The 17214-nt window shown below is 42.2% G+C and overlaps 1 protein-coding gene across 1 annotated transcript in view; it reads right to left on the bottom strand.

Moving 5' to 3' along the window:
* ANKRD13A (ankyrin repeat domain 13A) overlaps window positions 1-17214 on the bottom strand; it is a 42032-nt gene that overhangs the window by 8481 nt on the left and 16337 nt on the right. Inside the window, exons 6-11 of the mRNA XM_075214401.1 lie at window positions 10951-11140; window positions 9289-9355; window positions 9091-9172; window positions 8060-8121; window positions 4555-4685; window positions 1642-1799 (exon numbers count right to left, since the gene is read on the bottom strand). Coding sequence (XP_075070502.1) covers window positions 1642-1799; window positions 4555-4685; window positions 8060-8121; window positions 9091-9172; window positions 9289-9355; window positions 10951-11140 — 690 coding nt within the window. The remainder of the gene's footprint in view (window positions 1-1641; window positions 1800-4554; window positions 4686-8059; window positions 8122-9090; window positions 9173-9288; window positions 9356-10950; window positions 11141-17214) is intronic.

Genomic DNA, 17214 nt, shown 5'->3' with positions numbered 1-17214 from the left:
CCAAGAGTATTCCTCCCTTAAAAGGTACAAAAAAGATGGTGGAGGTCAGGCGCTCATTGGCTTATGTACACAGATAACTCAATTACTTTTGGAGTGTGAATGTAAGATTCTGTTAGTGGTAATGGGGTAAGATGTTACACTTTATTAATAAATAACATATCAAAAGGCAAGTAACAATTTTAAACAATTTTTAACAATTTTAAACACGTATTACAAGTGATTTAATGGTTAAAATAATAGAATGGCACAAATAAACTTACAATTATCCATTTTAATTTGGTGTGATATGGTATAATAAAACAGCACAGTGCACAGATTAAAACAAAGAAATGACACAAGAAATTCAACAGTATTAAACCAAGGATTGATCAAGATAAAAGAAAACAAGGAGTCTAATGTCCAACAATAAGTAACCCCAGAATTGGTCAAAAGGAGGCACAAAAAATAATAATCCAATGTCCAGGTGGGAATCAGTGTCATAAATCCATATATAGATTGAAATTGTGCTGCAAACAGGATCAGGAAAAATAACAAACTAAACCCAGCACTGTCCATTAGGATTTTTCTATCTATATACGGATTTGAATTTCTTGTGTCGTTTATTCATTTTAATCTGTGCACTGTGCATGTTTTATTACAATTGTCTGTTTTAATTTGGTTTTATATGGTATAAGTTTATTTGTACCATTCTATTATTTTAACCATTCAATCACTTGTAATACCTATGTGTTTTAGAATTACTACTTGCCTTTGATATATGTTATTTATTAATGAAGTGTGACATTACCACTAGCAATGGCTTACATTCACACTCCAAAAGTAATTGAATATGAGTACATGAGCGCCTGACCACCACCATGTTTTCGCAGTGTGTTCCTAGCCTTTCCTGCAAAAACAGCATTTTTACATGTTTTTGTTGTTATGCAATAGACTGAAGTGTCACCAATCTGAAAGATTGCCATCTCACTCCCTTCCTCAGACAGCTATTGCAAGTGATTAGGCCCAAAATCTAATGTCTATTTCCTTACAGCACTTTACTTGAAGAATCCATTGGTGCTCACTCACACAGGAATAAGTCTGCCATGTATGATTATTTTCCCTGTGTATTGATTTGTATTTGCTCTGTGTGCATCCACAAGATCATTACAAAGGAGTCTAGTCTTATATGGTGTACTGGTAGTACCTCTCAGCCAATTAGCCTTCCTAAGGTTACTTCGAGGTTACTTAGACTATGAATTTCAAAAATAAAAAAAAAAGTTTCAGAAAAATAATAAAATTAGAATCTACCCATAGGACACCATCCTTAAAGCCATGTTTAGACATACATTACACTTTTTATTCAATGCAATGTCTATATACATACACATGCCCTGTTTAGTGGATTGAGTTTTTGAGGCTTTATCAAAACCTAGTTCAAAAGACACAGGATTCAGTAACGCCACCTCTAACCCAGAGCCCTAGACACTCATAACTATTACACCTGGATGGAATAATTCACCCAAAGAAGGTCCTTAGAATCATTAATCTTACAGTTCTCCCAAATCACGCACTGTAAAACATTTTTGTTTTTTTCCCCTTTTTCTATTACACACCCAAGTTAAGAAAAAAAAAAAAAAAAAAAAGAAAGCCACTGGCCCATACCTATTTTGACCGGAAATCCTGGGGGAAATTGTAGAGTTATGAAGTCTCGAAGATGAGCAAAGTGAGAGCTTGTTCTGGCCATTAGGTCTATGATGGGGGTGACTTGCTCCACCAGGGAAAGAGGGAAATCTTCACACATCCAGAGTGTCCCTTTAAATCTGTAAAGAAAGTTGTGTATTTTTGCATTGCATTGTTCAATATAGTAATACAACTGAATAAAAACAAAAAAAAAACAAAACCTGTCAAAGAGACCTATATTTTTTGTAAATACTTTATTCTATGTCAGATATGCTTCCAAATAAAAAAATATTTAGGGTTTATTGGTTTTTAAATAAATGAGAAATGGGTTGCATAATGTAAGGAACAAATGTCATCAATCACAAGCGTTAATTAAAACCAGACTGTATAGAAGAAAAGGAGTATAAAGTCATAGGTGGAAGGGAATCTGGAGTGGTGGGTGTAACAATGGGTGTTTGTTTAGCAGAAAACACCTGATTCCAGCTAAACTAGAGTCACTTAAGGGATGGACCACTAAAAATGACAATAGAGACTGTAATCCAAATCAATATGGCAACCTGTACCATGCTGGTGATAAAGAAACGTTGCCATACTTTACTCCAGTTCACTCTACTGCTCAACCTACCCAAACCCAGTAGAGTCAGTTTGCAGAGTCAGTTTGTTTAAGTTAGTCGACAAAATTGACCTTATGGCTGTGAGGATACGAACCAATTTGAAATAAAGGTGAGGTAGTGGGAGTGGATTTCATACCAAATTGAAGTATCCTAGGTGTAGGGTGAATGACAGTCCACAAGACCAGCGTGATACATCCCTAACCAGTAAGGTCTGACTGTATGACCACCAAAAGTGAAAAAGAACCCTCAAATATGGAGCACCATACCACCCTATCAGATGACACCCAGGGGTGATCAGGACAAGCACAGGAGTTTAACAAGACTGGAAGGAGTCATATACAATCGCTGAATCTGTTTATAGATCAGTAAGTAGAGGTTAAAGAAGCAATAAGATTTATAAACATATATGTTTACCAGGTAAGCTCTGAAAGAACATAGAGTCAAAGTATGTCTGGCCTTCTGGATCCAGGGATGAGAGACTTTGGAGAACTTGAGATATTTTTAAGGACTTTTGTAGGGGAGCCCTACAGAGGCGGAGTGTTAAGTAGCAGTGATCTGGAAAAGAACTGGAGGGAAAATAACAACCCTTGGTATTAAATTCTAAGGGCCCCCATATTTCTGCATGTTTGAAAGCCCATGGTTTAAAAACATGGTTCTCCATAACAGTTTGTTAGAGACCATTTTATATTTAGGTGGGGGTTCAAGAGAGCCAGAAAGTGAGCCAAGGTTGGATGATCTTGGCAGGACAGTTGTATAAAGGCCTTGAGCATCCAGATGAAAACATTGTAGTTCCAGTGGGTAGAAATAGTGGTTCTCAATAGCAAATCAGGCATGGGAGAAGAAGCTGAAATACAGTTGTAGTAATTTTGACTCCTGGACAGAGGTATTTACAGTTAGGGTGCCAGTTTTGGAGTTGTAGATTTTGTACACGGTTTGAAAGCCAGAAATAAAAGACAGGAAATTTGGGACAGAAGTGTGAAGGAAGCGCACCAGTCAGGCTGTGAATATCTGGGCGTCATCTGACAGGATCCATATATGTATATAAGAAAAAAGCAATATGGATAAAGGAGCAGCCTTTATAGGTGCCACCATGGACCTGAAAGGATGTAGAATGGACTCCCTTCAAGGAGATCTGTGCAAGAGATGTAACTAGAACACTACAATTACAAAAAGTGCGGACACAGAGCTTGAAAACATGTTTTTAATATACAAGAAATATCACAATAGATAACATTGTCAACAACTTGTCTAATTAATATTCCAGATACGGAGGTTAACAGATGGGGGACCTACACCAACAAATAATTGAGATGAAGTTTTGTTTTATAGTGTGAAGACTTGAAGTTCTTAGCATCAGAATTATAACTAGAATACCAGTTCTATTACCATTTAGGATGATCCTCTCCTATCAAACCCATTGTTTACTACAAACTAATACAGACTAATGATCAAGTTTCACTATTAATTTGCTTAAGTCCACAATTTCAAAAACATTTTTAACATACTACTTAATATATAGCCTGTAAAGCAAAGTAAAACTATTATTATACGGATTAGGTTCGCGGCCGTTCCTGCACGATCTCGCGGATCGGGATCGGAATTGAATATGCCCCATAGTGTATAATGTGTATGCATTCTCACTATATTTCATTCACTGTATGTTTGCCGTTACATTCACTGTAATGTTTATTTTATTACAGTTGAGAATGTTATTAAAAAAAAGTTGGGAAGGGAGAATAGGGACTGTGGGCTAATCCCATTTGAGGTATTCCCATTGGTCAAGGCCTTGCTAATAGGAGAATTCTACAGTGGTGGCATCACCAGACTGACCAGAGACACACACACACACACACACACACACACACACACAAATGGCCAGCACGGTGTCTCAGTACTTAGCACTTCTGCCTCACAGCACTGGGGTCACGAGTTTGATTTCTGACTAGGGCCTTAACTGTGTGCAGTTTGTATGTTCACCCGGTTTTTGTTTCCTCCGGGTGCTCCAGTTTACTGCCCACACTCCAAAAACATACTAGTAGGTTAATTGGTTGCTGACAAAAAACTAATCCGTCTGTCTCTGTGTGTGTATGTGTTAGGGAATTTAAACTGTAAGCTCTAATGGGGCAGGGAGGAATGTGAGTGCATTCTCTGTAGAGCGCTGCAGAATTGGTGGTGCGATATAAATAAATGGTGGTGATGATAAACACCTAAAAATTATGACATTTTCAAAGCTTTACCCACACACAAGTTAATATGCAGATTTTAATTCATAGTTACTCACTTTTGAGTCCTAATGGTCAGTTCCTTGGGTCTTCCAATGTCCCTGTTTTTAAGATCAAACTCAGAGTTAAAGTATTCCTCTGGAGTAATAGCTGTAGGGTTGTTGGCTGTGGCAAACTCTGTGGTAAGATCCTAAAAAACACCAAAAGGACAACAAGGTTAGTCTACTAAATTATTTACGCTCAAATATAGGAGAAGTTCATGTAGTAACGACTTTGACCACACTACAAACAGTCAGAAAAAAAAAAATCACACCCCAAGATCAAAGCGGTACAGGCACTGCGAGACCCTTAGAATCAGAACACAGGTTAGTGAGATTACCTTCTTTTATTGTCAAAACTGAAACATGTTGAGGTGCAACAGACAGGATAATAACTGGAGGGCAATACAGAGTATATGAAGACAAGAAATGAGACATAGGCAGGTGCCCACAGCTGCCACTGCCCAGAGCCAGGATCTAGCACAGTGCCTGTGTATCCACCCACTGCCCAGAGCCAGGAACTAGCACAGTGCTGTGTATCCACCCACTGCCCAGAGCCAGGAACTAGCACAGTGCCTGTGTATCCACCCACTGCCCAGAGCCAGGAACTAGCACAGTGCCTGTGTATCCACCCACTGCCCAGAGCCAGGAACTAGCACAGTGCCTGTGTATCCACCCACTGCCCAGAGCCAGGAACTAGCACAGTGCCTGTGTATCCACCCACTGCCCAGAGCCAGGAACTAGCACAGTGCCTGTGTATCCACCCACTGCCCAGAGCCAGGAACTAGCACAGTGCCTGTGTATCCACCCACTGCCCAGAGCCAGGAACTAGCACAGTGCCTGTGTATCCACCCACTGCCCAGAGCCAGGAACTAGCACAGTGCCTGTGTATCCACCCACTGCCCAGAGCCAGGAACTAGCACAGTGCCTGTGTATCCACCCACTGCCCAGAGCCAGGAACTAGCACAGTGCCTGTGTATCCATCCACTGCCCAGAGCCAGGATCTAGCACAGTGCCTGTGTATCCACCCACTGCCCAGAGTCAGGATCTAGCACAGTGCTGTGTATCCACCCACTGCCCAGAGTCAGGAACTAGCACAGTGCTGTGTATCCACCCACTGCCCAGAGCCAGGCTGGTTTGCCTAGTGCTGGTTATGTGAAATTCAGGGGAACCCCACACAAATTTTTCCCCGATTTTCACGCAACCAGCAGGTGGCTGGCAGCAGGGTTAATAGTGGTGAAATGGGGGGACCCCACTTTATTTTATTTTTTTAAACTTTCATCTATTTTTAAACTTTTGACAGCTGCCGGACCTCCGGCTCTATAGGCCAGTGATGGCTAACCTGTGACACTCCAGATGTTGTGAAACTACAAGTCCCAGCATGCTCTGCCAGCTATCAGCTAGTTATCTACTGGCAAAGCATGCTGGGGCTTGTAGTTCCACAACACCTGGAGTGTCACAGGTTAGCCATCACTGCTATAGGCAGACCAGTGTAACAGTGATGTGTTTACTAATCATGCAGCGTGTTGTATTTAGCTATTTTTAAAGCAAACTCAGGAGAGTTTGCTTAATCACAGCTTCGTACATTTGAGACTTGTATAGCTGGAGTGGCAAACTTTTAGGTCTTTGATCTATATCGATTTTGTAAATAGAGATTTTGACAGAAACACATCTCTGGTGATTTTACATCAAATCTCACTTTAATACATCTGCGATATGAAACACCCGCAAGCAAAATAGCTGGATTTTTAAAATCAGACCTTGATACATTTACCCCCATATCTAAATCCTATCCCAAGATTACCTGAAAAAGAGTTCTGAAAATAGCAGTTGGGAGAAGCCACGCTTCAAATCTGGGAGAACAGTGAGCACTGTTTTGTTTTTCTTTTTTGGGTTCAAAGTTGAAATCACACAGCAATTTTCTCTATAATAGGTTCACCTCACTATCTACAGGTGAGCACATATACTTTTATTTCTACAATTAATACTACCACAGTACACAGTGTGCACATTTTTTTTTCTATTTTCCCTTTTACAGTCTCATTTACACATGGAGAATGTTCCATAATTCTAAGATTATTATTTGGACTCTAAAACGAGAAGTGTGAGCAAACATTGTAATACAATTACTACATGAGTTTGATCTTTGTTATCACAACAGTAAAATAATAACAGAATCTGAAATGAAAATGTTACCAAGAAAGCGTGGAAAATATCAGACTGTTCAGGATCTATGTGTAGACAGACTGTGTGAAATTAGCATTAGAGGTGTACTGGTTCTCTTGGGGTTTTTTTTTGTGGATTGGGGATTTTTGCTGTGATGCTTGCAGTGGAAGTTTGGGATTGGACTCCTAGGGCTAGATTTACTAAGCTGCGGGTTTGAAAAAGTGGGGATGTTGCCTATAGCAACCAGATTCTAGCTTTCAATTATTTAGTACCTTCTACAAAGTGACAGTTAGAATCTGATTGGTTGCTATAGGCAACATCCCCACTTTTTCAAACCCGCAGCTTAGTAAATCTAGCCCTTAGAATACAGAGATTCAGGCTCGGATATCAGGATCCAGTTCCAATTCTTTTAAAACTTGGAATGTTTCTTTTCTCCTTTGTGGTGGACAAATAAGGTCACTGGGAATCCCCATCTAAATGACAGGTCTCTAGCCATCAGGGAATCAGTACCTGGTTTTAGTACTCACCACATCTGCAATGTAGAAGTCTTGTTAATACAGACTTCATGACAGTTACAATTATTGGATTTTGTGTTCCTCACCTTCGACCATGATCTCTTCCTTTAGAAGAAAACAGCAAATTCAGCACACGATAATATCCATAGGTGAAACCAGAGTTAGCTTCCCCTGGGTTTAGGCCCCTTGGCGAACGCACCCTCTGCACCTATGGAAGTTACGCCCTTGTTCAAAAGGGTGGATAGAGCTTTAGGTATTTCTGCATTAGACACAGACGCAGTGATCCTTTAGTCTTATATTGTTTCTCCTGCCACCGATTTCTGTGTTGTCATATGGTCACTTCAGAGCCAAAATTTTGTTGAAAGGTCAGACTTATGGGTTTTAATAAGCGTTTTTGTGGCCAAATATCTATCACTTTCGAGGTCAGTAACCCTATTGTGGATTTGTTGCAATCTTATTTTCACAACATACTCTGAATACTGTTTTTATGTGTTAAAATAATCTTTCAAAATCCTTTTAGGCTTCTACTATTCATCTTTACTTGCAATACAATGGAATTTAATTTCACAGTCTCCCGCGTCTTCTGAGTCACTCTCATTGATACTATGTTTCCATTTTTAGAGCTTATGAGTCAGCAGCGACTGATTCTCTGTCTTTTTCTATTTGTTGCATTTTAGCGTAAAGTGTATATTACTTGTTTGGCACACAGATCTTCACCTAAGCATACATGCACTACAATGCAAGCCACATCCCCCAAACAATACAGTCTAAGTCAATTGAAGATGTTTGTACAAAAAGTACACTTCATTTGCCATCATTTTGCAACATAAAACCCCATCACTTACCCCTTGGGCTCCGAACTGGTGCTCCACAGTTCCCAATAATGACTCCAAGAAGTTTCTGTCAGCTGAAGGACACAATGAACTTTAGAAAAAGGTGTTCTCTGGGATGACATTCATTTTCTTACAAGAAATTATACAATTATAAACAGTATATGCCTAACCAAAACAATCTACATATAGAAAGTGGTCTCTCAGTTAGACACAATCTTAACCATGCAAACCTGTAGCTTATTAAACAATACGTAGAATACTTAATAACAAGCGTCGAACAGTAAATATTAAGTCAAACCACCCAGAAAGGCTCCCCATACGGACTAAAAAAAAAAACAAAAAAAAAAAAAACACCTAAAAAACATGGCCTCATCCAATACTGGGCTCTCTCTGTATATCTACTTAGCACTGCATGAATAAGAGTCACAATACTGGGATGCAAGAGTCTTCGTTGCAACGCTGCCCCCTCCTCTTGTGTGGATATTGTACTCTGCAGCCATACTCGGTTACAAACCTTATATAAATTAAGAAGAGATAAAAAAAAAAAAAAAGGGGGGGAGAGGGAGTGCACTTGCATGGAGTTTGTACAGGTTAACAACACCAAGTCTCACAGCCGCTCCTCCAATTGGGGGATCTAACCCTTATTGTGGCGCAACACCTGGCACAGGAATCAGTGGATGTATATATAACAATTTAGAGCAACTTGTTGAATAGGACAAGTCATATTAACAAATCAAAAGGTCAGCTGGTCAGAACCTTGTGTTCTCCTCAGTTACGCAGTTCGGATTACTCTGTCTACAGGCAATGTTATGGCACTTCTAGACTAACGGACATGCTTTTTCCTATTAAACTAGTCGCTCTCTATTGCTATAGATAAATATAAGCAAATCTATCTGTACACTGCTTCCAGTCACTGACCCAAAACAGGCAAACAATGTTCCTAAAAACGCAACAATAACACTGGACATACCCGACATAGAATAGTCAATACTTTGCATTTTGAGTACTCTAAATACAATTCACATAAAACTGCACAAAATTACCTTTATAGCGAGACTTTTCATCTTCTGTCAAATGTTCAGTCCGTGTTTTTGTCACAACATTGACATTATTTGCAGAGTATACCTTGCAGAAAGAAAATAAACTAATTATGAAACTGAAGTAATACAGATATAAAAGAATAACAGAACAATAATTGGAGAGTGCAGATACAGAATACAGACTACATACTCATAACTTACCTTGGCTTCATAATTGTTCACAGCTTCTGCTTTATCAGTCCTCCAGCCCCAAAATCCAGACTTTGTTCTGAAAAGAAACGTAAAGTAATGTAGGAATCTGCCACTACTCAAATGGTTGGCAACAGGACTTCGACTGTGGCCCCCATCACAATTGTTGAAGCTTAATACTTGGATGAAAGTGGTAATCAATATTTTCACTTTTATATTACAAATATTATCGCTTTTTATACACCAAATAGCCAGTTCACAGAGATCATAAAGGAATCAGTTTATACAGGTCTAGAGGTGGATACCTGAAGGACACCTGGCAATCTCAAGGAACAATGACCAGAGGACTTATCAAATGGCACGTCAAGTTCTTGCGAGGTCATGACAAATTGATCTATGAATGTGGACCTTAATACTGTAACCGTGTATCTATGTAATGTCACTGCTTTTTACAACTGCACAGTGTATAAATTGTTAACCTCTGGCTTTGGAAACCAGAATGTTCTGATAGAAGCTTGTGTTAGTGCCAACAGGCGCATGCGTATGTATGCCACCCTCTGCCTTTTAATACTTTGCAAATAAAGCTCTTTGTGCTTTGGAACCACAGAGATCGCATCGGAGAATCTTTATTTTATATAATACTACGGACGTAATAGTGCTCTGCTCTGAATTATTCCCTGCTTACTTATAAAGTAAAGATAAGTCAGAAAGGCATCCGCATCTTGTCATCTTCCTCTGCACACTGTAGGGATGTCATGTAGCACATGCAATTGGAGGAGAAGGGAGTGCAGTGCATTCTGCACAATGTGCTCTCCGTCCTTCCTCTGTGAACTCCAGAATAAAGGCAACTATATTAGCTAGTTTGAGTGGCATTGGGAAGGTCTGGGTTGAATGTGTGGAAGTCCGAGTGGCATGTGGGGGAGTTATGAGGGGGGCATGTGTTGTGGTCTAAGAGCAAATAAGGGTCTGTGTGGCTTGTGCAGGGGTCTGAGAGGCACGTGGGGAGTTCTGGGTGGCATATGGGGGAATTTTGAAAATGCAACATCTGAGATCATGTGGGTGGCATTTTATTGCAATAGAGCGGTTTAGGGCTCGTGGGTGCAATTTGGGATGAATAATGAATGTGCTGAGGTCACTATGGGGCCGTTTTTAATTCTTGAAATTAAGGGTAATACGCGGCCCTTGATGTATGTCAGGCTACCATTACTACGCTACTCACACCGTCAATGCTCATAGTTATAAGACACATGGCGACAGATTCAATTCAGAACTTCAGGGCCGCGCATTTTTAACCAGTAGGACGGTAAAATTAATGCTCATCTTTGCTCGCCCCTCTATGAGAGGGCGAGAAAAATTTGTGAGATTTCTACAAAAAACAACTGCGTAACGTGCCTCACAGCCTTTCAGGAGACACCTTTGCACATTTTTTATTTCTCAATTGAATCTGCCCCATGGAATATAATTATGGTTATTTTACCAAGGATTATGGCAATAATCATGATAAAAATCATAAAAAAAAATATGCAGCTAGTTCCTTATACTGTGCATTATGTTTAGCCCACTTGCATTTAATCACTAAAAACCCACTCTTTTAAAGTCCAGCGCTAGAAATCCAGCAACCGGAGCATTTTCGAGTGTGTGAGATTTAAGAATTATTAATGGGAAAAAAGGTACCTTTCAAAAGCAATGGAGGTTGTATCCAGGGAGGTGTTAATGACCGGAGAGGTGAGCCTCTTGCTAACTTCCCGTTCCGCTGGCTGCATGGAATCCAAAGTAATGCCCTCAATTTCCTGGGAGATGTCAAAGCGTTCCTTTGTGACCGTCCTGTCATCATGGTTTATCTCCATCAGCTCAGCCCAGTTATCTGTGGACATTGGAAGTCTGTTTGTTTCTTCATAGCATTAACTGGGAAATTAGATTTAAAAAGCTCTTCAAAATGAAAAGAAGCCTTATCTAGGATGTTTCATCAGCCCTGAAATGTAATCTTTGTTAAGAGAATATGTCATGAAATAAAGGATACATTTTCATAAAGGGCTAATAAAACCAGCTCTGTACATAAACACTTATCAAAGCCTGTCTATTACGGAGCTAAATAATAAACCAGAAACTACCAATTTACAAAAAAAAGCTTCTCCTCCAAGCACCCTCCTGCCCGGTGTTCGACCAGGGCTCAAAGAGAAATGCAGCTGTCCCACAAAAGAGAGCTGCATGGAGCTCGGGTTAGAAGTCAAGGCCATCTCAGTAAAATATTTTCCTAGGTGGTATTACAAGCTCTAAGAGGGTGGTGCTTCTCTCTACTACATCAAAGTGCACATCCTGAGCATGTGTGATAATAGAGAACACTGATCTGCTGAATATGAACATGTTGATTAACAATGCACCTTTTAACTCCGTTTAACCTAAATTCACATCAGTGCAAAATTATCTGTACAGGCTGCTTTTATAGCTCCTTTTGCCCAATACAATGCAAAAAAGATGATTTTTACTCACCGTAAAATCTGATTCTCTGACTCCATTGGGGGACAATGTGGGACATTGGAGTAAAGTAGGTGGATCAGGAGTTTAGGCACTTCTCATAACTTGTTTAGAATATACTCGTCCCCTACTATGCCCCTCCTCTCTGGAAGCAGTCTCAGTTTTGTATAACCAAGCATAAAAAAAGGCCAACAAAGCAACCTTAACAGAACAGAACATATTTCAGAGCAAAGGGAGGGTGAGCAGTTTCCCTCAATATAGTCAGAAAAACATTTTTTTTACGGTGAGTGGAGGTACACTGCAAGACATTGGGGACATAACAAAGCCGCCGCTAAGGGAGGGCTTGCTCTGGAAGGGCTGCCTTCAAAACCTTGCGCCCAAAACTGGCATCCGCTGCTGCAAAGCCCTGCAACCGATAGGATTTTGAAAAAGTGTGAACAGATGACCACGAAGCACCAGGACGCGCGCCCAAGAAGCGCCAACAGCTCTAGTGGAATGAGTCTTCAAAGCCACCAGTACAGGGCGAGAACCATGGACATAAGCCAAACACATAGTGAATTTTAAACTGATAAGTCTCTTTCTCTAATTCCATCTGGGGGACACTGCTACCATGGGGTTGTGCTGGGGAGTGTGGAGTTGGCACTTAACTAGTTAAACTGTGGCTGCTGACAGACTCCTCCCCTCTGCAACCCCCTGTAGCTAGTCAGTGTAATTCTAAAGCCCTCAAGGAAAGGGAGTCGAACAACCAAGAAGCAAAAAGTAGAAGAACAGAAGGGAGGGAACGCAGTGTCCCCCAGATGGAATCAGAGAAAGGGATTTATCGGAAGTATAAAAATCCTTTTTTCTCCTTCATCCTATCTGGGGGACACTACTACCATTGGGAAGTACCAAAGCAGCCCCCCTAAGAGAGCGACTGTCCTGGAAGTCCAGCTTGTAGCACGGTACAGCTAAAGCTAGCATCTGAGGTGTCACTGGCTTTCTAGCCCACAATAGGGTACTTGCTACCCTGGAGGAAAACCCTTTTGACTGCCAGAGGCTGGCTTCAACAGCAATGCCGTCAATGCCAGCCGAGGCAGGTCCTGCTTTTGAAAAGGACCTTGCAGAAGGAGGTCGTTGCAAAGAGGCAGACAAAGTCCTTGACCCACTGCCATGAAAAGGATGTCTGCATAACATACCCTGCAGGGCCAATGGGGAGCTACCAGTATAACTGGGAGTCCTCCCTGCTTGACCAGCCGGAGTACTCAAGGAGGCATTGGAATGGGAGGGAAAAGATAACCCATCCGAAAATTCCAATGCATTGTCATTATGTCCTCCGCCGCCAAAAGTGGATCCCTTGCTCTTGCACAGAACCTGCCAATTGCACCTAGACGCCATCAGATACAGATCCGGAAGGCCCCATTTCCGGTCTAATATCTGAAATACATCTGGATGGAGGGACCATTCCCCTGGCATTGCTGTGTGACAACTTAGGAAGTCGGTTTCCCAATTTAGAGTGCCTGTAATTAATACAGCTGACAGAGATGGGACGAACTGTTCTGCCTAAGCAAATATCTGGGCTGATATGCCCATTGCCTTTGCACTTCTTGTCCCCCCCTTTAGTTGACATATGCCAACGCCGTGGCATTGTCAGACTGTAATCTTATTGGGAAACCCTGAATTAGGGACTGAATCCCTTTGAAAGCCGTTAAACATGGCTTTCAACTCCAGGATATTTATTGAAAGGGAACTTTCTTGTTCCGACCAAAGACCCTGAAGGTGCAAATGTAGTGCCACTGTGCTCCAGCCCTTTAGACTGGCATCCGTTGTTAAGATGATCTAGGAGCACGGGGCAAAGGATCTGCCCATGCTTAGGTGTTCCTGACTCTTCCACCACCTGAGAGATAGACGAGGCTCTGGGGACAACAGAATTCTCTGGTGCTCCAAGTGGAGAGATGAACCTGACCACTTCTTTAGGAAATTCCCCTGGAAGCATACTCTGCAGCTTCCTTCAGGTGTAAAGCCAAGGGAAAAAGGTCTGAATCCTGCAATCCCTCTGCCAGATGGTCAAGCCCACGTTTCCATGGCCCTAGCAACCCATGCAGAAGACAGCATGCGTCTTAAGGACCCATGCTGTCCATTTATGGTATAAGCTCCCGCCATACCATAAATGGATTTTAAAAATCATTCCACCTTACGATCAGTGACAGCCTGAAGATTGGCGGAGCCTGGAACTGGAAGTGTAATCTGGCGCACCAATCGTGCCACCAGTGTATCCACTCTGGGAACCTGTTCCCAGCGTGCTAGGTCATCTGGCTGCAATGGGTACAAGCACATAAACCTACGTGGAACCACCATTTTGCAATTGGGCTGTGACCAGTCCAATTCAGCAATCTCCCTTAATTCCGAAGGGGGGGGGGGGGGGAATAAATCATGGGTTTTTTAACTTTTTTGAATAACCCCTGGTTAACTGGTCAAAGCTTGTCGATGTCTACAAGATCTAAAGCCTGTCGTACTGGCAGAACTAGATTCTCAATGCCCTGGTTTCTGTTAGCGTCACCCAGGTCCAAGAGCTGTGTCTGGAAATCTGACTAATGCAGACATTCCTTGTACTCCTCTGATGACGCCTTAGTCAGAGACCGAGAAGAGAGGATGACTCACTCTGTGTCTCTTATTTCTAGATCCCGATGGTCCTGGGTAGTCTATAGACCAGTTTAATTTATCTATACTGCTAACCAAAGCAGTGGACCAGGCCCGTTCCCCTTAGGAAAGGCCTGAAGGAGTTAATGAGGATGGAAGGCCACTTGGACATACACCTGCAGTCTCGTTTTGTTGGTACAATATTGCCATCTGGGCTACCCCTACTAATGAGGTAGAGGGGTGTTCCACCACTAAAGTCCCTTTTGGGCGGCTCAAAAGCTGCATCAGAGAATCTACTGACTGTTGTAAAGACATTGCCCACCTCGGTTCCTCCATGGCTATAAAAGCCGAAATCTGAGACTGCACGGAATGGAACCCAGCTTCACAGCCCACGCAGAGAGCCCCTGGGTCCTGTTGTCCCACAGGAAATTTTATTTTACATTTTGAACAATTATAGAATTTAGCTTTGATAGATTTTCCCTTATCAGACATAATTACTGAATAGGAACAATGCAGGATATTAAGTATCATCATTATCAGTTATTTTATATAGTGCAACTAAATCCGCAGCGCTGTACAGAGAACTCACTCACATCAGTCCCTACCCAATTGGAGCTTACAGTCTAAATTCCCTAACATACACACACACCCAGACAGAGAGAGACTAAGGTCAATTTGATAGTAGCCAATTAACCTACTAGTAAGTTTTTGGAGTGTGGGAGGAAACTGGAGCATACGGAGAAAACCCACACAGACACGGGGAGAACATATAAACTCCATACAGAAGTATAGTATACAATCACACAGGTACAGAGTGTCAGGGATTAGTAGTATTCTTAGGGGTCAAAGTCACCAGTACTATCTCAGATCTCTCTTTTTTTTTTATAAACAAATTATACATGTATACATTTTAGTGAGTAGAAAACAATATATAAAATTATGTAATTACAACTCTATCTCTCTTATAAAACACAATAAACCTAATAGCAATTACAGTGTAATATAAAGAATGAACAATACTTAGCCTATGCATGCTAATGTATAGAATGTATAGCAGGCAGGAGGGAGTCCAGCAGCAGCCAAGTCTGTCTGCAGAGTCCAGCAGGCCTCCTGACTGCTTGTGAGAGTTTGTCTGCGGCGCTTCTCCTATTAAGCCCGCCTACTGCCTCGCTCCTAATGTATGAAATGCATTATCCAATGTAGCTCCGCCCCCCCCCCTCTGAGGAAGGGACTTGGTAGCGTCCAGGATGGCGGCGGCTTCTACGCTCCAAAAAGCAACACCGGTACCCAGGAAATTATGTGGCCGCGTCTTCTCCCCGCTCTTGCGTGCCAGTATCAGGCAAAGAAGATAGGTATTTTTTATGAGAGCTGCCTCTTTTACGATCTGACAGCACTGCAACGCCTGTAAATAACGCAGCCCTGCTGACCCAGTCTTCCTGTTTTCTTTCTACACTAAAAAAAACAAAAAAATAGACAGCAGCAAATAAAAAAGTCAGCCCAACTCCTTGAGCACTTGGACTACACTGACTAGCTATAGGGGGTTGCAAGGGGGGAGGAGTCTGTCAGCAGCCACAGTTTAACTAGTTAAGTGCCAACTCCACACTCCCCAGCTACAACCCCATGGTAGCAGTGTCCCCTAGATAGAATGAAGGAGAAAGAGGATTTCCGTGCTCTGATCGTGGTGCTCACCACTCTCTGTGAAAAAAAACTCTGGCCCTGAGAATCAACCGATCTAAGAAATAGCAGAGAAGATATTCCTAAACCAGAAGGTCTGGACAAAGAAGCAGATGGATGGGAGGCGCCACAGCCATTCCCTGAATGTCCGAGAACCATTCCCTGTGTGGCCAATGTGGGGCCACCTGAATTGCAGGAACCTGTTCTCTTTTTAACTTTTTTCGAACCCATTGAAGCATGGGAATTGGAGGGAACAGATACACTAGACTGAAAAGTCATGGGATACACATGGCATTCGTGTAACCTGATCGAGGATCCCTTGACTTCAAGCAATAAAGAGGAACCTGAAAGTTTAGTCAGGCCATGAGGCCGAACGCTGGATTGCCCCAACACTATACCAGAAGGGCAACAACGTTTTTGAGAAGAGACCATGTGCCAGCCGAGGAAGCTCCTTGATTTTCAATTCCTGGGAAGAAGATGGCAGAGATTATTGGAACATGACGTTCCGCCCAGGACATGATCCTTGTCGTCTCTCGCACTGCCATGGAGCTGCGCGTTTCCCCTTGATGGTTTAGATAAGCCACAGCCGTGGAATTGTCTGACTGAATTCAAGGCATGCCAGATAAGAAAACCCTGCCCCTGAAGTAACACTCTGTGAACCGCCTTGAGTTCCAGAACATTGATGGGTAGGGTGCCTCCTGAGGGGACCAGATACCCTGAAACCAGAGATGGTCAGACTAGCATCTGTGGTGACCAGGGTCCAGGAATGACTAGCCCTTTTTCCAGATTTGGTCTGGTTAAACACCATGAGTGGGATAAGCATGTGGCCCTGGACATTCTGATGATCTGTTTGTCCAAATGCTCATGGGAACTGGACCACTTCTGAAGAATCTCCCTCTGGAGAGGACGAGAGCGGAACTGTGCGAAGGGCACCGCCTCAAACACCCATATCATGGATCACAGCAGCTTCATATAATGAAGTGATAATTCCCTTCGTGCCAGGAGAGTCCTGGTCTTGTGCAGACGCAAAAGATCTTCAGGAAGGTAGACTCTCTGGGCCTCAACCATGTTGAGGCCCAGAAACCGCTTCTGCTGAGCAGGATTGAGCATGGACTTGAGTAGGTTCAGAACCTAGCGATGAGCTTCCAGAAACGGAGTCGTAATCTGGATATG

This window comes from Mixophyes fleayi, chromosome 1 (genome assembly GCF_038048845.1).
Source record: "Mixophyes fleayi isolate aMixFle1 chromosome 1, aMixFle1.hap1, whole genome shotgun sequence".
Classification (NCBI taxonomy): domain Eukaryota; kingdom Metazoa; phylum Chordata; class Amphibia; order Anura; family Limnodynastidae; genus Mixophyes; species Mixophyes fleayi.
Note: the sequence above shows the minus strand (reverse complement) of the source record. Positions and strands in the feature narration are given on the sequence as shown.